General features: G+C 37.7%; 1 protein-coding gene across 1 annotated transcript in view; it reads left to right on the top strand.

The window, feature by feature from the left end:
• CEP112 (centrosomal protein 112) overlaps nt 1-21,292 on the top strand; it is a 327,830-nt gene that overhangs the window by 59,386 nt on the left and 247,152 nt on the right. Inside the window, exons 10-12 of the mRNA XM_045836669.1 lie at nt 1,359-1,458; nt 4,275-4,393; nt 8,830-8,973. Coding sequence (XP_045692625.1) covers nt 1,359-1,458; nt 4,275-4,393; nt 8,830-8,973 — 363 coding nt within the window. The remainder of the gene's footprint in view (nt 1-1,358; nt 1,459-4,274; nt 4,394-8,829; nt 8,974-21,292) is intronic.

Genomic DNA, 21,292 nt, shown 5'->3' with positions numbered 1-21,292 from the left:
GAAAGCAATGTAGCTAGTTTGAAATGCCAGGTAAAATACAAATGCAATCCTTGACCTTATACCATATGTGGAAAGTATATTCCCCAGTGTTTTGCTTGTATGGCATTTCCTAAGTGTCAGGAGTTGGGGAGGAGCAAAATTCAGAGTGTTTTATTATTTGCCTACATTCTTTTCCTTCTAAGCTTCTTTGTGGATGTTAGGATCAACTAGGTCCTTTTGTATTTACCAACCATTCTTACAGGTGGGACTAACACAATGAAAGGTAAAGTAAAATGCTGGTAATAAAATCACTAAGAAAAAATTGGTTAGACATTGGTAAATACCCTTTTTCTACTTAGCTGACTTTGGGTATATAGGAGATATACCCCAACCATAAAAAAAATGGATATTTATACTCCTGCCTCAGTTTTTTTTTTCCCCAGTTGGTTAGCACACATTTATTCCTGATTGCTAACTTTCCTGCATTTTGGTTATTTCTCTGTTGGTTTTTCTTTTGAGTGTATTTTGTTTTTAGAAGCACAGGGATTGTCAAAAGCAGGTTTACAGTTGTTCAGATGGAAGAAGGCAAGTTATGATTATTACAATAGATATACTAAATCAAAAGAATGTCACTCACAACTGAAAACCTACTTTTGCCCACCCTGTATGTAATAATCATGATTAATTTTTTTTATTGTTGTTCAAGTACAATTGTCTCCATTTTCCCCCACTACTCTCCCCCACCCCACCCACCCTCAGTCCTACCCCCCTTTGGCTTTGTCCAAGGGTCCTTTAAATGATTAATTTTAAAACTTCTGACACTATATAAATTCATGATGTAAAATATTCATGCAATTTTGACATATTTTGAGATGATTTTTCTGATTCACAATAGCAGAGCTAGATATAAAAGAAGCTTTTTACTTCTCATCTTCCCATGTATCTGAGAATTCTTGTTATTGTGCATGAAAATGATAGGTCACTAGTGGGAAGATTCAGAGATATGCGCATCTGAAGATGTTCTATTCCAATGTGGTGGGGAGGTGAATTGTACTATCCCAATGTGTCAAGTTCTGATGGCTTCTCCCTGCTACTTTATGACAGTTTTATCTCTGAGTTATATGTTAGAGAATCACCTAATTTATTATTTATAGTCTCCTTAAAGATTGATACATGAAAATTCAAAGCAGATAGCATATCTCAGTAATCATTTATTCTAACATATTTACTATTTTCTCAATGCACTAAAATATAATTTTTATATCTTTTATGAGATTAGCTGAGATAGGCTTGCAAGAAATATTGAGCTCATTTAAAAAATTATGTGTTCTGTATGTCAAACAACATAGCATTCTAAAACATTTTCAATTCATTTGCAGATTTTAGAAAGAAAGAATAGTGAAATAGAAGAATTGAAAACTTTGTACAAAAAGAAACAAAATGAAATGGAGGAGACTATTACAAAACTTGAAAAGAAAGGTGATGTTGTATTGGTACATAAATCTTGTAATAATATTGTCATTTTATTTTAGTGGTTATATAAAGTGAAATTTTACTTCTGACCTTTCACAGTATGAGACGGCCATGTTTATGTAGGTTTCCATCAGTAGGTGTGTTTACGTGAGCTTCCATGTGCGTGGGGAGACACTGTGAGTGTGTGTGTACATGTGTGTGTGTTGGCAGTCATGGTCAGTTTGGTTAAGGAACTGGAAGAATCTGTCTGTTAGTTCCTCTTCTTAACTCTTTGTGTCCTTAGTGGGCTGCCATAGGTAAGTCATAGAATTAGAATTTACTGGCTTTCACAAAGAAATCTAGGGAAATTATTCCTCATGGCCTAATGAGATTCATTATATTAACAATCTACTTATGCCTGATAGTATATGCTAGTATCGTGACTGACAGAACATTTAAAAAGTATTCCCCTTTTATACTTTCATTATGAAATAGAAGAAAGCATGTGATCAAGTGTTAAATTGACTATGATGATAGGTCAAAACATCTAAATGCAACAGGCAGCCATTAGAGAGACCGTTGAAAACATTTTTGGAGAAAAGAGCTTTAAAAATTTCAGGTAGTATAGTAGAAATGCTGATGCTGGCAAGTTTTGGGAAGGATGCTGCAAAACCATTTAGCTGGAGTGGATGTCCTATACATCAAGAGATAGATTGAAAAAGATAAGACAAGTGATTTGGCATGACTTAAGCACGACCTTGAATTTCAGATTTAGAAGTTTTAAGTTTATCCTGTAGATGCTGGGAGGCAGAGAAGATTTTTGAGAGGTGGTTTTTAGGACCTCAAGTTTCAGCAGAAGTAGCCCCATAATGGTGAGCATGCCACCATGGTGAGGCCAGCTCCCAGTCTGTTCCAATAGTCAAAGGTCGAAAAGAATGAGAGAGACAGAGCATCCCACTTATAAGAAAACGGGCTCCAACCGCAGGACTGCTCTTCAGTGTCTGCCGTATGACATCAGGAAGTCTCTGGGCCTGGGCTTACTCATTATCACGGTGAGGGTGGAGTAAATAATGCACGAAGTTCTGTCCAACTCAGAGCGTTTGTGCTCCTGTTCTCCTGTGCTTTTGCTTTTAAGATGGTAAGGGCCCAGAATGTCTGAATGATGGAAGTGGGAGTACTGAGAATAGAACCAAAGAAGAGATTTTGAAGGATTTGGTGAATGATAAGAATATAGGTGATGAGTAAGAAAAAAGGGGAGACAAGGTTTCACTTAAGGGTTTCCATGTGGAACTTACTGGCTCTGTCACCAGTCACCAAGCCTGAGTGTGTTTGACAGAATGGTAATGCCTTGAAATTTAGGATGGCAATTACATATAGTTACCTAATGCAATAGGTATTTTTAGGTTTATTCCCAGCCTTAAATGGTGGTTAGAAGTTTGCTCAGGTTCCTTCTCCAAATATTAATGGCTACAAAATTTTTAAATTTATTCCTAGGCTTTTCTTTCTTACCTTTATTTAAACCAGGCAATTTAAATATGCCAGAGGTTTAAATTGTAAAATAAAATGTTATATATGCTATAACATATATAAATGTTATATATATGTAATGAATATATATATTAGGTTAACTTGGACTCTCCTTTCTCCCCTTATTTGTTATGAAGTTGAGATGTAAGAGTGAAATACATTTCTATGTAAATGTTTATGAAAATTTTGCTATTTTTGAGGAATAGTTGACAGACATTATATTGGTTTCAGATGTATAACACAGTGATTGTACAGTATACTCGTATATGCTATGAAATGATCACCGCAGTAAATCCAGTTACATCCGTCACCACATATAGTTACAGAATTAAATTTTGCTATCTTAAAGTAAGTGAGTAAGAACATATTCAGTGAGCTAAGGAAGTACTACATTTAAGCAAATGTACAGCTGAACTTATTTTACACGAACATATTAAACAAATTTTTGCTTGAATCACTGACAGTTTAAATCATTTAAAAAGATTTTATTTAAAAGAAATATTAAAAAGTGATTTATAAGGGAAATATTTTATATAATTTAAAGAATATTTTGCTTTAGTAACATAAACCTTGGCAACGACTTTAAAGCGGCTAGGAGCCACTTTAAGTGGAGTGGAGTGATGGGTTCCTTTACTCCGCACACCTCTTTGTGAACACTTGCCTTGCATGGCGCCGTTAGGTTCTGTATATGAAACGCTGAAATATCTTTCTCCTCAGGAAATAGGCAAGTAAACCATTATAACACATAATGTAATAGGTGGTTTAATGGGGAAATGTATGAGGTTCTTGGGCATAGAGAAGTTTCTTCCTGCCCCTGCAAGATGAGGACTGTGGTTGGCGAAGGTTCACAAAGAAGGTGATACTTGAATTGAGACTAGTGAGTAGGAGTGTTTCAACAAGGGAGGGAAGGTCATTCATTCCAGGTGGATAAATGATTGTATTTAGGCAATAAGGTATGAGGTTTTTGGCTTTTACCTTTCGATTGAGGGGAACTGCAGAATTTTTTTAAGTCCAGGAGTAACATTACTGGATTTGCACAGTAGAAACACCTTTTTAAGAGCAACTGAGGGTCCATGGAGGGGAATGACACTGAGGCCGGCGCACTGTTGAAATTGTCTAGGGAGTGAGTATGAGGGATTCAACCAAGACGGTGGTAGTGGGAATGGGGAAAAGAGAGGAAGGAATAAGGTATTTTATAAGACAGAATTGAGAAGACTTTGTGAAAAGTAGAATTATCTTAGTGGTGCACTACGTATTGTTGAACTCTCATGTGGTAGCTAGAATTGGTTTAACTATGTTTTTATCATTTTTGACAGTTCAGACCCTTATACGTGATTGTCAAGTTATCAGAGAGACTAAAGAAAACCAGATTGCAGAGCTGAAAAAGATATGTGAACAAAGTGCAGAGTTTCTGAATAATGATTGGGAAAAAAAGGTAAGCTACATAAAAAAAGTTATTGAAAATATAAAGGTTGATGCTTCAAAGTAACATTTAATTATAAAAATAATGGATGATACAGAAAGGTGCGAATAAAGAAAATAAAGGAACTTAAAATTTTAGACTAAAAATAGCTACTATTTATGTTTTGGTATATGTTATTCTAGAAGTCTAATGGCTTATAAAATAGTTTTCATTAGGAAAACTTACTTTTGACTAAATCTTGAATTTAATTAATGTTCTGAATATGTTTGTCATTGCCAATAGATTTTAAGCAAAATTAGTACAGAAAGAGCAGTAGGATAATTTTGAGAAATTGAACTTTTAAAATTTTGGATTTATGCCATTGAATCATTTCTTTCCTGAAATTTCAGATAACATAACAGTTATAGTATAAACTTATTTTTGATGTAAACAAAATCAGTAGTGGTTGTGTTATTCTTGAAAGAGCATTTCACTTAATTAAGAAAAACATTTTCTATATAAGTTAGCAGGGCCAAGAATAATGTAATAAAAATACTCATTATGAATGTTTCTTGTCTAGTCATATAGTGCTTTCACTTAGGAGCCCTTTGCCAATAGTTCAAATTACAACATATATTCAAAATAAACTAATTATTTTTTCTTTTGAGGTATTCTATTATATAGATCTTGAATGAACTCATACTGGTACTGTATCAGTTAGTCTGTGTTCAAAATATTTTACTGAAAGAAACAAGTGCCTTCCCAAGCACACTTGTTGGTCTGCCATATGTCCTGGGGACGGATGGCAGCTTCAGGACTTCTGGGAAGTGCACTGTGCATGTGTTAAAGTGGGTAGAGATAGCTCTGCTCTAGCTTTAGTTTGTTAATTTCTCACATTTTGCTGTATATTTTCTATAAATTAGGGATCTGTTTGTGCTTGCTGCAGGTATTTGTGTACACAGCAGGCCCCATTCCCCAGTGCCTTATTTCCCAGTTTAAGTCATCAGGTATTTGAAAAGTCTTCTGCCTTCCACTATATAGCAGAGTGCATTTTATTCTTTCAGCTAGATTAGTAAATCTTTCTTACAGTTATACAAACATTAGTAGATGTGAGAACACGCAAACATGGCTGAAGGTTTTTTTTTCGTGAAGTACAATTGTGTGTCAGTCTGGACAGAGATGAAAACCTGGGGCAAGCTGGATCAGTTCCAAAATTAATAAGCAGGTGATAGATTTATTTTGTGATTTATGCATTCATTCAGAAGTTATTACATAGCTACATGGACAAGGTGGTGTGATATGTGTGTGTATTTATTCATTCTTTAACAGAAATTCCCATCTTCCATCTCGCACTTTAAATCCCAGTTACCCTATTACCTATTTAAGATCTCTCCTTGATCTAAGTTCCAACATTCTTCCCAAACCCCATCTTCCTTTGTTGCTGAATTCATCCCCTCCTAGGGTTTTCCCTATTTCCCTCTTCCCTGCGGGATTGCTGTCTACCCATCTGCTCACTCCTCTTTGTGTCTCACCTCTCACATCTTCTCATTTGCCAAGTTCTGTTCATCCCACTTGTTTTGAATTTACTCACCATTGTCTCTTCCCTAATTTCCTTTCCATTGGCTGTTGCCTAGATTTGCTGTCATGGTATTGTGCACCCCCACCTCTTCAGTCTGTGCCCCACGATACAACCAAATTGATGATCTTTCTAAAACACAAGTCTGGTTTGCCTGACCACCGTGTTTAAATCCCTGTGGTGCTTCCCAACTGCCCTTGGGGTTTCCAAGGCTCTACATGATCGAGACTGATGACCTTCAAGCCTCATCTTTTGTCACAGTCCTGCCCCCTTCTTCGACGTTTGTACCAGCTGTACAAAACTCTCCCATTAGTTCATGGTGCCATGCTCTTCCCAATCTGTGTTTAAAACAAGTTGAGTTATGATTCAGGTACCATACAATTCACCCTCTTAAAGGGTATAGTTCAGTGGTTTTCGGTATATTTACGAAGTTGTGCCGTCTTCACTGCTGTGTCGCCCCCACCCTGAAGCCCTCCAGGAGCCCACCCACAGGCACCTCATTAGAACTAAAGCACTCCTACCACCTAGGAAATTCCAAGGGGCTGAGGAGCTGTGTGTCAGGAACCAGGGTCAAAGACCAAATATTAGAACAAAAGATGCTCCTAGTGCTCTTATCACTTAGAAAATTCCAAGGATTTGGGGAGCATTGTACCAGAAACCTGGGGCAGAGACCGTTATCTGTATCTGTGCTGTTGTTTCACAGCTAGATACCTAATGGAATTTCTGGGTTATGTGGTTTATTCTATACTTAACATTTCAAGGAACTGCCAGAATGTTTTCCAAAATGGCTGCACCATGAACCTGCTGGGCTTTTATACTTTTCCTTGTCTATGGACAGGTTCCTAGTTCATCTTGGGCTCCTCTGGTATGAGGCAACTACATGGTCAAATGACCAGGCAAAAGACCAATGAGTAAAGTGCTGGGAAGGCCTTTTGTGTCCCTGTACCCCTTGCCAAACCCTGGCTAAAACATTTCCTTGAGATTTTATAGGTCCCCTCCTTACCAGGGCCGTGATGGCATCCTTGTGGTTTAATAAACTCTAGTAAGATTTGTACTCTGGGGCAGGCCTAATGTTTGTTGCTCTAACAGTTTATCACCCAGGGGAGTATTCGCCTGTGAAAGCCTCCCAGAGTCTCGCATATGACCTGGACTCCAGTCCATTGCTGGATTTGGGGAAGCTCTCAGGGATGCATCGTGCCTGGTACATGCTAGAGATTCATAAAATTTGTTGGATGAGTAAGTACAGTCATCTCCAGTTAGAGTATTAGACCAGATACACCTGGTTGATCCTTAAATGAATCAGCCAACTTGTAGCATACTTGTTTTTGACAGTGTTATCTTTACTCTTCTAGTCTCAACTGTAAATGCCCTGGATTAGTGTTAAAGACTTAGAGACACCCTTCCAGCTTCTACAGGCACATTCACTTTATAAAGCGCTTATGGGATACACCTGAGAAACCACTAGGTATTAAGGGGCTACTAAGCACAGTGCATTTTTGATAGTTGGTAGGCATGTGTCCTAGGACCTTTGAGAGACCATAAACACGAAGAAACCACTGCAACATAAATGTAACCACGGAATTCTATTGTAAGTGACTTATTTAGAGCCCTTCGTCAGAGTTACCATGCCTGTTGGTCACCAGCTATGAAGCAGCACTGAAATTTAGATGCTGTGGGCTTGCCTACATTCTTGTGCCAACTGAGTGACTGACTTTTGAATGCTAGACATAACACCAGCTCAAAACATTTGTAGCTTTGGCAAAGATACAAATACAACATAGCAGGGATTCGGGGGACCACTTACAAATGGTCAAAACTGCATGTGTTAAATGTGAGAAACCTAGGGGTCTTCTGTGTGGCTATTACTGAACCATTCTCATTCTTCTTGTTCAGCTAGAAACTAGAATAAAAGTTCTTGGTACCCCTACCAATAATTAGCATAATTATTGCCTGCATTCTGCCTCTAGTTTTCCATCTCTCAGGGTTTTCACTGTTCATTCAGTATCTTCCTAGGCAAATACGAATCTGTATGCCCGTGTCATATCCTTGTTCTCTCTCTCCTATTCATAAATGGGAAGTCAGGTATATCTTTTACACTCTAGGCCTCCTGCCTTCCCCTCCTACTGAGTGAGCCTGGGGCTGGATGCACAGGATAGGAGTTAGACTCGGAGTCCCACTCCCGTTCAGATAGGTGAAGGAGTGCTCACAAGGCTGTGGGCACAGATTTTCAATTCCCTTTGGAAACCATCCTTTATACCTCATTTTCTTTACCTTAGTTACATAGTTGTTTAGATATTTAGAGTATAATCTTTAGGAAGAAAGACCTGTGTACACAAGGACATATAGCATAGAGTTCTTAAAGAACTCTTTCTCTATTTGATTTATAATGCCATCTTTGTGTCCACTTTTATATAGATTATGAAATGGACAAAAATAGTTTTCTGTTGGAAGAGGGGTGAAGGAGAAATAATTTTTAACACTACTCTTGTGCAAATTTTTATACAAGTAATATGAAAATACAGACAGATAATATTCCTAATCAATAACAATATTACAAATATTTCATGTGACTTCAGGCTAATACTAGTGTATTTAGCTGAGACATTGTATTATCTCTCTGATTTATTTACTTTTGCTACCTGAGGTGGATAATTCCCTTTAATATTTGTTGATCCATTAAAATTTCCAATTTAGGCAAATAAAGAAAAAATATTTTCTAAATCATGCTCTTTATATATCTTTACTTTGAATGTTTATGAGTTTTATATCCTCTGTCATTTGGGACACCATGCAAATAAATAGAGAAATACAGGAAAACATTTTTTCCTGAATTGCAAAATAGCATATTTTATAATGGTGGTGAAGGAGTTCATTTTTTTCTTTCACTGTGTAGCTCCACAGTGCTGTGGCCGAAATGGAAAAGGAGAAGTTTGATCTTCAAAAGCAGCACACTGAAAACATTCAAGAATTGCTGGAGGACACAAATGCACGTTTGAGTAAAATGGAGGGCGAATACGTGGCCCAGACCCAGTCCACAGTGAGTCTTTTTCTCTGTCCTCACCATTCGTAGGAACTGGCCCCTCACTCTCCACGTCGCCGTGCTTTGCTGACATGCACGGTGAATAAGTGAGCGTGATGCAGGGTTAGAAGAAATCGCTCTGCCTCCTGACTTGGTACAGACTTCTGCTCGATGGTGGGCGGTCTCCCGAAGGAGCCGTGGGATTTCACTCTGCATTGTTCGGTCCCCCCTTTACTCAGCCCCCCTCGACCTCTACAAATCTTTCTTGTCTTCTTCCTGGCTTTCAGTCTAGAGGGAATTTCTTCCTTCTTTTTGTTATCCGTTTCATTTTCTTTAACTGAGGAATTGATTGGGTTTTTTTTTTTTTAAGTATTTAATGCTAGGGTAAAGGAAATCAAATAGGGGATAGGAGTAGTGTGACCACTTTAAGACAGATTTTCTGAGTAGATTCATCTTTCCTGAGGGAGTAGGCACGGTTATCACATGGGTAAACCCCAAAAGTCCCTTTCCTGTGAGGACGCAGAAAGAAGTCCCCATAGCACATGGCAGAGAGACCAGGAGAGATGGATGGTCCCTGAGGAGCCCCGTCACAAGCACCTGGTGGCAGTGGGGAGGTCTGAAGGAGGGAATGTCTTCAGCCTTTTGGAAGCCCAGCAGACATCATAAAGCACGTAAGCCTGGACAGGTAGACTAATGGCACATGAACTAAGGCTCCTCAAGTCCAAGGCAAGTGCGCTTCATCAGTCTGGTCCCTAATAATGATACGACTTCATGGAATGGTAGCATCTTGTATCCTGGCCATGAACCCAGTCCTCACCACACAACCCAGCCATGCCTGGCGGGCCTAAGTATGTCCTCGAGTTTTAATCTGTGGAATCTGAATAAGAATTAGTCACCCAGTCATAGCTCACAAAAAGTGAAAAAGTGGGGAACAGGATCCACAGTGATGTGTGTCTTGGGTTCTACCTGGAGAACAAACCATAGGAGTCAAGAGTGGGAGCAAGGAGACCAATGAGGAGGCTGTTGTAGCTGCCTGGGCAGGGGAGGTGGCGGCTTGGACCTGGGCATCAGTGTAGAGATGAGAACTGGGAAGCGGTGACGCAGGTCAGCAGGCGGGGAAGGCTGAGTGTCAAGGTCAGTGGGGAGAAAATATCAAGAATTTATTTTCTGGATAATCACCATAATGTAGATATTCAAAGTCATGAACAAAATCCAAATTTATATCTGAAATACATTTTTGTCATCTCAACATCCTAAATTTTTATAAATGTGAATTAAATGTGTTAAGTAATTTTAAAGTTGAAATTTATGGGACATATTGATTGCCTACAATGTTTACCGCATTGTTATATACTATTAATTAAATAATATTAAGAGCAGTATCTTTCACAGCAGGATTTTACATTTTTATGAATTTGGGTTGTAAAGAAAAGTGATACTTTGGAGGCGAGAGGTCACTGTCAGAAAAACTTCATTCTATTTTTGATGAAAGTTGAATTTCAAAATTAGCATTCAGACCTTGTCATTAGATAATAGTAAATACAGAGAAAAAGGGACAGAGTCTGTCAGCAGGACTGAATTTAAGAATCATCAAAACTAGACAGATCTTGCTGAGCAGCTCCTGATTTAATAATTAAACAAGGGAGAGTTCAAGGCACGGCTCAAGATGAAAGACGAGACTGTCACTGAGAATTAGTTTCCTGGTTTTGTTGTTCTCCCAGGCTTGCTTTCTTCTTCTGCTGAGTCTTGCTTTCGTGCATTTGTTTTAAGCAGACACTGCTATAGACTGTTAGATGTATGCCTTTCGGTATTGGCAGGGATTCCCCTGTGTAAAACTCTTAGTTAAACATGTAAACTTTGGATTTTAAAAATAATGCTAGAACTTACAAATATGAAAATTTCAGCAAAATTATTATACTTAGGGAGGCGAAGGCTGTAAAATATAGGGCTTACATGCACTGAAAGTCTGTGGTGGCTTTATTGAGATGTTTGGCTTTACTGTAGTAGAGTTCATTATCTTTTTCTGTATCATGGGTCCCACTGGTAATTTTAGGAAGTCTATTCAGTCCTAATCACAATAATTTTTTAATTAATTAATTAATTAATGAGAGAGGTTGAGAATGAGAGGGAGAGAGAGAGAGGCATCCATTTGTTCCTGTTATTCATGCATTCATTGGTTGTCTTCTGTATGTGCCCTGACTGGGGATTGAACCCACAACCTTGGGGTATGAGGATGACACTCTAACCAGCTGAACTACCTGGCCAGAGCTTATTGAATTTTGTCTCATGTTTTTCTCGTGATGTGACTGGGGTTATGGGTTGAGGCAGTAAGGTTACAATGGTAAGGTGCTAATCTCATCACATCATATCAAGAGTACATACTATTAACGATTTATCACTATTGATATTAAACTTGATCACGTGGCTGAAGTAGCATTTGTTATATTTTCCACTCTAAAGTTACTCTCTACTTTTCCGTATTGTCCTCTTTGGAAGGAAGTTACTCTGTGCAGCCCACACTTAAGGAGTAGGGAGTTCTGCTTTTCGTACTTAGGGTGTGGAATTTCTACATGAAGTATTTGGAGTTTTTGTGCATGGGAGACTTATCTTTTCTCCCCCATTTTATTAATTTATTCAATCATTTATTGATATTGGTATGGACTCATGGATATTTTTTATTTTGTGCTGAGTTATAATGCAATACTACTTTATTTTGCTATGCAAATCGTTCCAGCTTTGGCCATTGAGAACTCTTTCACTGGGCTCCTGGAGCCCTTTGACATAATGCCTCTTGATGTGGATTTTGTGGAGAATGGTATTAGAAACAGATCTATGTGAAGGTGTGCTCATTACGCTGGGGGTGACATATTCTACGCCCTCTCCCCTGACAAAGCAAGGGAGTAACTATGCATTATCACCTGTCTGTCTGTGCATATGTATGCACATTTCTATATGTCGCCATCTATATCCACATTAAGTTAAACAGAATTTCTTACCAATGTCTGTAACTCTAATCCAGCACCACATGGATTAACCTATCCTTCTCTCTTCATGTGTGTAAACTCTCAATCCGACACTGGAAACATGGCTTCTACTGCCCTCCACCCATTTACTTAATTGTTCAATTCCATTATATGTTTACACCAGGGTCAGAGTTGTGAACCCGTACTCCCACGGGAAGCAATTTTGTCAGCTAGAGCACAGTGTGTATGGTCTTAGAGATGCCACTCATTTCAAAATTGCTTAGGTCATCACTTCCCCCCATCCCTTCCATGAGTTTTTTTCATATATTTTTTAATATATCTGGAATTTCTTGTCATGGTCTACATTTTTTCCTGGAATCCCAGACTCCTGTTTGTTTGTTTGTTTTAGTTTGCACAAAAATAAGGGTCATTTTTTTATGCTTTAAAATTCCATGGGTTTCGACAAATACATCTTGTCATACAGCCATGATTATAGTATGATACATAATATTTTCACTGTCCTAAAAATCACCAGTGCTGCACCCTATTTATCCCTCACCCCCTCTCCCTAGAATCCTTGGCAACCACTGATCTTTTGTACCGACTGTATAGTTTTGTATTTTCAAAAGACCATGTAGTTAGAATCATGCAGTAAATAGCCTTTTCAGACTGGCTTCTTTCATTAAGCGATTATATATTTGAGATTTCTCCATGCCTTTTGTGGCTTAATAGTGCATTTGTTTTTATTGCCAAATAATATGCAGTTACAGGGATGTACCATAGTTTGTTTATCCATTTACCTATTGAAGAATTATGGATAAAACTGTTCTAAATACTTACTTGCAAGTTTTTGCATGGACATAGTTTTCAAACACAGTATGACTCAGAAATTTCAATACAGGAAGTACAAGCAAAGAAATAAATGCATATATGTACCATAAAATATGTATGAAAGTGTTCATAGCAACATTATTTTTAACAGCCAAACACTGAAGAAATCTATTGATAAAATGGATGTTATTTTAAGTTATTTGCATAATGGAATATTGTGTGTAGCTTTGAAAAAGTGTAAACTGCTACATGCCATGACGTGGATGAATTTCACAGACATGTAATATGTATAGTGAAGCCTGACCCAAAAGATATATACTCTGTGATTTCATTTATAGAAAGTTCAACAAAAGGCAAAGGTAATTTTTTGTGATGGAAGTCAGAATAGTACTTACCTTTGTGTAGAAGATGACCAATAAGGCCTCAGAATAGCTGATAATGTTTACCTCTTGTAGTTATTCATAGGTGTTTTAAATCTGTAAAAAATTATCAAAATATATAGTGAAGATTTGTGTATCTTTTTGTGTATATGTCATATTTCAAGAAAAAGTTTATGAAATCAGATAAAGTATGTTGTTCTTTGTGCCATAGGAGTTGAGTTTCGGATTCTAAATAGTTGCTGAGTACTAACCCTTTCTAATTTTGGACTCCCAGGATTTCAAACAAAGTGTGTGTGTAAAACTCCTACATTTCTTATTCTGTATACATTGGTTGTATAATTGAAGGCCCATCAGCTATTTTAAAATTTCCTAATACTTGTTGAAAATCATATTTCTTACCAAAATAATGCCCTTTCCTTTTTTTATTACTTCATTGTTGTTCAATTACAGTTGTCTGCATTAACCCCCACCACTCTCCCCACCCCAGCCAATCCCTCCTCCCTCCCTTGCTTCCACCCTCCCCCTTAGTTTTGTCCATGTGTCCCTTACAGTAGTTGCTGAAAACCCTTCCCCATACTGTCCCCTCCCCCCTTCCCTCTGACTATTGTTAGATTGTTCTTAATTTCAATGTCACTGGTTATATTTTGTTTGCTTTTTTCTTTTGTTGAGTATGTTCCAGTTAGAGGTGTGATCATATGGTATTTGTCCCTCACCACCTGGCTTATTTCACTTAGCATAATGCTCTCCAGTTCCATCCATGCTGTCACAAAGGGTAGGAGCTCCTCCTTTCTCTCTGCTGCATAGAATTCCATTGTGTAAATGTACCATAGTTTTTTGATCCACTTGTTTACTGATGGACACCTAGGTTGCTTCCAGCACTTGGCTATTGTAAATCGTGCTGCTATGAACATTGGGGTGCATAGGTTCTTTTGGATTGGTGTTTCAGGGCTCTTACAGTATAATCCCAGCAGTAGATTTGCTGGGTCAAAAGGCAGGTCCATTTTTAGTTTTCTGAGGAAATTCCAGACTGTTTTCCACAGTGGCTGCACCAGTCTGCATTCCCACCTACAGTGTACTAGGGTTCCCTTTTCTCCGCATCCTCTCCAATACTTGTTTGTTGATTTGTTTATGATGGCCATTCTGACCAGTGTGAAGTTGCATCTCATTGTGGTTTCAATTTGCATCTCTCTGATAGCCAGCAATAATGAGCATCTTTTCATATGTGTCTGGACCCTCTGTATGTCCTCCTTGGAGAAGTGTCTGTTCAAGTCGTTTGCCCATTTTTTAATTGGGTTGCTTGTCTTCTTAGAGTGGAGTAGTGTAAGTTCTTTATATATTTTGGAGATTAAACCCTTGTCTGAGGTATCATTGGCAAATATGTTTTCCCATACAGTTGGTTCTCTTTTTATTTTAATACTGTTTTCTTTAGCCATGCAGAAGCTTTTTATTTTGATGGGGTCCCATTTGTTCATTCTTTCCTTTATGTCCCTTCTTCTAGGGGACATGTCAGTAAAAATGTTGCTGCGTGAAATATCTGAGATTTTCCTGCCTATGTTTCTCCTCTAGGACTCTGATGATGTCATGGCTTATATTTAAACCTTTTATCCACCTTCAATTTATTTTTGTGTATGGTATAAGCTGGTGGTCGAGTTTCATTTTTTTTCATGTAGCTGTCCAGATCTCCCAACACCATTTGTTGAAGAGGCTATTTTTACTCCATTTTATGTTTCTTCCCCCTTTGTCAAATATTAATTGACAATAGAGACTTGGGTTTGTTTCTGGGCTCTCTGTTCTGTTCCATTGGTCTATGTATCTGTTTTTATGCCAGTCCCATGCTGTTTTGATTACAGTGGCCTCGTAATACAGTTTGATATCAGTTATTGTGATCCCTCTTGCTTTGTTCTTCTCAAAATTGCTGCAGCTCTTCGGGTTCATTTATGATTCCATATAAATTTCTGAAATGTTTGTTCTATATCTGTGAAATATGTCATTGGTACTTTAATAGGGATTGCATTGAATCTATAAATTGCTTTGGGTAGTATGGTCATTTTGATGATGTTAATTCTTCCAATCCATGAGCATGGTACATGCTTCCATTTGTTTGTGTCTTCCTTGATCTCTTTCTTCAGTGTTGCATAGTTTTTTGAGTACAGGTCTTTTACTTCCTTGGTTAGGTTTATTCCTAGGTATTTATTTCTCTTGTTGCTATATCAAATGGGATTTTTTTCCTGATTTCTGTTTCTGATATTTTATTGTTGGTGTACAAAGATGTCTTTGTTTTCTGAATATTGACTTTGTATCCAGCTGTTTTGCCAAATTCATTTATTAGGTTGAGTAGTTTTTTTGGTGGAGTCTATAGAATTTTCTATGTATACTGTCATGTCATCTGCAAACAATGACAGTTTTACTTCCTCCTTTCCAATTTTGATGCCTTTATTTCTTTTTCTTACCTGATTGCTGTGGTTAGGACTTCCAGTACTATGTTGAAAAGGAGTGGTAAAAGCAGGCATCCTTGTCTTGTTCCTGATCTTAGTGGGAAGGCTCTAAGTTTTTGCCCATTGAGTATGATGTTGGCTGTAGGTCTCTCATAGATGGCCTTTATTATGTTGAGGAATGCTCCCTCTATTCCCACTTTGCTGAGTGTTTTTATCATAAATGGGTGCTATACCTTATCAAATGCTTTTTCTGCATCTATTGATGTGATCATGAGATTTTCATCTTTCCTTTTGTTTATGTGGTGTATTATGTTTATTGATTTGCAAATATTGTACCATCCTTGCATCCCTGGGATGAATCCCACTTGATCGTGGTGTATGATCTTTTTAACGTATTGCTGGGTGTGGTTTGCTAATGTTTTGTTGAGGATTTTAGCATCTATGTTCATCAGCAATATTGGCCTGAAGTTTTCTTTCTTTGTTGTGTCTTTATGTGGTTTTGGGAGTAGGATGATGCTGGCTTCATAAAAAGAGTTTGGGAGTCTTCCCTCTTCTTGGGTTTTTTAGAATAGTCTGTGAAGGATAGGGGTTAGCTCTTCCTTAAATGGTTTGAATTCTCCTGTGAAACCATCTAGTCCAGGGTTTTTTGTGTCAGGAGTTTTTTGATTACTACTTCAATTTCATCCACTGTTATTGATCTGTTCAGGCTTTCTGCTTCTCCTTCATTCAGTTTTGGAAGATTATATTTTTCTAGAAATTTGTCCATTTCACCTAGGTTTTCAAATTTCTTGGCATATACTTCTTTGTAGTAATTTCTTAAAATTCTTTGTATTTCTGTGGTATCAGTTGTAATCTCTCCTCTTTCACTTCTGATTATGTTTATTTGGGTCCTCTCTCTTTTTTTCTTGATGAGCCTGCTTAAAGGCTTGTCAAATTTGTTTATCTCTTCAAAGAACTATCTCCTGGATTTGTTGGTCCTTAGAATTGTGCTTTTAGTCTGTGTCATTTAATTTTGCTCTGATCTTGGTTATTTTCTTCCTTCTACTTGTTCTGGGCTGTCTTTGTTGTTGTTCCTTGAGTTCTTGTAGGCATAGGGTTAGGTTGTTTGAAATGTTTCTGTCTTTTTTAGGTAGGTCTGCATCACTATGAACTTCCCTCTCAGGACTGCCTTTGCTATGTCCCATAAGTTTTGGATTGTTGTGAGTTCATTTTCATTTGTTTCCAGAAAGTTTTTTATTTCTTCCCTAATCTCATTCTTGACCCATTCATTATTTAATATCATGTTATTCAATCTCCATGAGTTTTTGTGTTTTGGGGTTTTTTCCTTGAGGTTGGTTTCTAGTTTCAATCCCTTGTGGTTAGAGAAAATGCTTGATATGATTTCAGTTTTCTTGAATTTGTTGAGGCTTGTTTTGTGTCCTGTCATGTGGTCTTTCTTTGAAAATGTTCCATGTGCATTTGAAAAGAATGTGTATTTTGCTTCTTTGGGATGAAAGTTCATTTCATCTAGGGCATTGTTCGATGTCACAATATCTTTGTTGATACTTTGTTTGGAAGATCTGTCCATTTTTGACAGTCGGGTTTTAAAATCCCCTACTATAATTGTGTTGCTGTCAATATCTTTCTTTAAGTCCTCCAAGATTTTCTTTATGTATTTGGGTGCTCCTACGTTGGGTGCATATATATTTACAATGTTTATGTTTTCCTGATGGATTCCTCCCTTGAGTATTATGAAGTGACCTTCTGGGTCTCTTTTTATGACTCTTTTTTTGAAGTCTATCTTGTCCAATGTGAGTATTGCTACCCCGGCTTTTTTTCCCTGTCCATTTGCTTGGAATATTTGTTTCCAGCCCTTTGCTTTCAGTCTGTGTAGGTCTTTTGTTCTGAGATGTGGGCAGCATATGTGTGGGTCATGTTTTCTTATTCAATCAGCTATTCTGTGTCTTTTGATTGGGGCATTTAATCCATTTACGTTTAAGGTTATTATTGATAGGCACTTATTCATTGCCATTTTTTCATACCTGTGTGTCTCTCTCTTTCACTGTTTTTCTTTCTGTTCTTAAAGCAGACCCTTTAGCATCTCTTGCCCAGCTGGTTTGGAGAAGGTATATTCTTTGAGGCCTCTTTTATCCGGGAAGCTTCTTATTTGGCCTTCCATTTTAATTGAGAGCCTTGCTGGGTAAAGTAGTCTTGGTTGCAGGCCTCTGGTTCTCATTACTTGGAATATTTCTTGCCATTCTTTTTTGCCTTGGGGCATTTCTATCAAGAAGTCAGCTGCTAGTCTTATTGGGGCTCCCTTATATGTTACTTCCTGTTTCCTTACTTCCTTTAACATTCTCTCTTTGTCTTGGAATTTTGCCATTTTAATTATGATGTGTCTTGAAGTGGGTGTCTTTGGGTTCTTCTTGATTGGGACTCTCTGTGTTTCCTGGATTTGTGTGATGTTTTCTCTCATCAAATTAGGGAAGTTTTCCATCATTCCTTTTTCAAACAGGTTTTCTATCCCTTGTTTCTCTTCTTCTCCCGGTATCCCTATTACATGGATATTATTACATTTCATGTTGTCTTGCATTTCCCTTAACCCCTCTTCATTCTTTCTGAGCTTCTTTTCCTTTTCTTGCTCTTTCTGGGTGTTTTTTTTCTACCTTGTCCTGCAGCTTGCTGATCTGATCCTCTGCTTCATCGATCCTGCCTTTGATTCCTTCTGCTGTGTTCTTCAGTTTGGAAATTGTGTTCTTCATTTCCTCTTGGCCCTCATTGATAGTTTCTATTTCCTTTTTCATGTTGATATAGTTTGCAGTGAGTTCATTATACTTCCTCTGTAGTTTTAGGTAATTCTCTGAGCTCATTGAGCCTCCTTATAACCACTGCTTTGAACTCATCTGATAGTTGACTTACCTCTATTTCATTTAGCATTCTTTCTGAAGCTTCCTCCTTTACTTTCATTTGGGGATTGTTTCTTTGTCTTCCCATTGTTTGTGAGACTCTTCTTGTTAGCCTCTGCTTTTTAAATTGATCTGTTCTGACTCTCTGGGTTTATGGTAAGAACTTCTATGGTAGAAGACCTGTGAAATTCATTGGTGCAGTCTCCTTGATCTCCTGAGCTCATTGGTCTTGGGCTGTCGTTTATGTTGGCTCCCTGTATGTCTTTGGGTTTTGATTGTTGTTGGGTCTTTCTTTGGTGGATCCTTCTCTCCAGCTGGTTAACTGAGGGTCACTCTGTCTACTACATCTTGTATTCTGTTGTGCAGGTGTGGGCAGGTTGTGTTGAAGCTGGTTCTTGCATGTGTACAAGGTTTTGAGGATTCTGTCTCACTCTTGTTCAGTTGTTTGTTCCGAGTAATTTCTCCACCATTTAGTTGTATTTCTGGATTGGTCCTGGGTTGAGTTAGTGTGGCTTCCACTTCTTTTTCACCTTCTTCTGTTGTTATCTGTTGGTGGTTCCTTTGTTTGTAGGTTTCCTCTTCCAGCAGGTATCCTCGTATTCACAGCTCCCACCTACTAGTCTGATTTTTCAATGTCCTCTACAGTTTTTGGTCTCCAATCTTCATATATGCTGGGATACCATTGGCTGTTCGCTCTGTTCCTCAGAAGATTGTCTAGGTGTTTCACACGGGCACAGAGGGAAGTGGACTCCGCTCCTACCTACCTCACTACCATCTTCTCCCCTTTTCTAAACTTTCTCTTAATTTTCAATGTGCCAATTCTTTTGGCATATTAGGTTTTGAACATAGAAGATTTATAATTTTTGCCACTTCTCTTCTCCTTCATGTAGTATTTTACTTAATCATATTACTTACTGCTTTGGAAATTTTTCTTAGATCTGTTTTCTTCCCCTTCTGTTTCCATAGCTACCACTTGAGTCCAGGCCATTGTTGTCTCATTCCGGGACTCTTGCGGTAACCTGCCAGGAGCTCTCCCTGTCTCCTCTTGTTCCATATCTCACAAATGCTATTTGTCCCATTTTCCCATGACCAAGAACTTGAATTACCAATCCAATGCCTATTATAACTACTGCTTACAAGCCATGTCCACTCAAGAACTCCAACCTAGTCTTCCGAGCGTTGCCTTTGAGTTCACAGTGTGGGAACATAGTCACCGCACCTGAGGTAATCTGTTTGCCCTTAGCTGGACAGTTTCTGTTCCTTCTTGGATCCTGTTGTTGTGCACCCCTGAGCTCCCCTTCCACACTGCCTGCTGCCGCCTGAGAATATGGTTCTGCGCCAGTATCTTTTTTTTCTGAATAAATTTTTACCCCATTTGAGGTCTCCACTATTTTATTTCTCCTCAGTTTTTGTATTCAGCTTAAAAAAGATTATTTTGGGCAAATGTTGTTATTAAGGTATTTGTATATGACTGACTATAGACTTTCCCTTGACATTATGTTTTAAATTTATTTTAAATTTCCTTTGTACCTACTTTATCTTGTATAAGACATAATGAAAGTTAAGAAAATGCTTCAAAATAAATAATAAAAATAAAATAACAATAAATAAAAATAAATAAGTAAATAACTATAATTTATTTTTTTCTTGAATCAGAAAGTTGTATCAGTATTTGTAAAATTATTTGTTCAATAAATATAGGTCTTAATGCTGAGTCCTACTGATGTGATGGATTACATTAATTGATTTTTAATTGTTGACCCAGCTTGTATACCTGGGGGAGCTATTCTTTTTATTTCTATTATTGATTTAATCGGGAGTGCATTCTTCATACTTGTATGGTGCTAGAGTAAGAATTGTTATTATAAAAAGACAAGCCTAATCTTTTTGAATTAGAAATATCATCTCATGATAACTTTCGGGATGAACAGTTTGATTCATTCAAATCAGAGAGAGTTGAATGAGATTATTTAATCATTAGCCACTATTATAGTGCTGATGTGGCCCTGGCTGGTGTGGCTCAGTGGATTGAGTGCCCACCTGTGAACCAAAGGGTTGCTGGTTGGATTCCCAGTCAGGGCACATGCCTCAGTTGCAGGCCAGGTCCCCAGTAGGGGACACGTGAGAGTCAACCACACATTGATGTTTCTCTCCCTCTCTTTCTCCCTCCCTTCCCCTCTCTCTAAAAACAAATAACAAATCTTTAAAAAAAAACTCTCTATGGTGCTGATATGGACATAAAAAACAAAACAAGGAAAAGGTTAGAGTTATTCCATGCAGTTTGAAATGCAAGAGACAGAGGTAATCAAATAATACCCCAGTCACATTGCCACTGCCAGAAAGAGAAACAGACAGAGGTGGGAATGAAGGAGGGAGGGAGAGGTTGAGGTTTTATTTTTAGAGCATTCAAGTTTTATATTTTAAAACTGATTTCTTAAAGACTCTTTTTGTCATATTTTAAAACTGACAACTTTTTAAAATTTAAGTTAAGTTAGTTATGGTAAATATTTAAGATGTCATTGAATAATGAGCCATCTCTATTTTAATAGTATATTTAGGGGACCTTTTTTGGTAATAAGTTATTTCTATAGCTCTAGTCCCTTACAATACATTTGTATTTATTGATTTTAACCATGTGTGATGTTTTTTAAGAAATGAAAATGTTTTTCATCTGCCTTCTGTTTTTTCTGCCTTTCATCTCATTTCCTTATGATACGCACAATGGGGTGAAAGTTGGTTTATAGTTGGTAAACTCCGTGGTTTGCATACTCACAAATGTAACCCCACTTTTGCCCCACCCTGTGTTTGTATAGCTTCTATGCTGGCCCCCTTTTTAAAAACTG

Source organism: Phyllostomus hastatus, unplaced genomic scaffold (genome assembly GCF_019186645.2).
Source record: "Phyllostomus hastatus isolate PE091 unplaced genomic scaffold, TTU_PhHast_1.1 phas_contig_210, whole genome shotgun sequence".
Lineage (NCBI taxonomy): Eukaryota > Metazoa > Chordata > Mammalia > Chiroptera > Phyllostomidae > Phyllostomus > Phyllostomus hastatus.
Note: the sequence above shows the minus strand (reverse complement) of the source record. Positions and strands in the feature narration are given on the sequence as shown.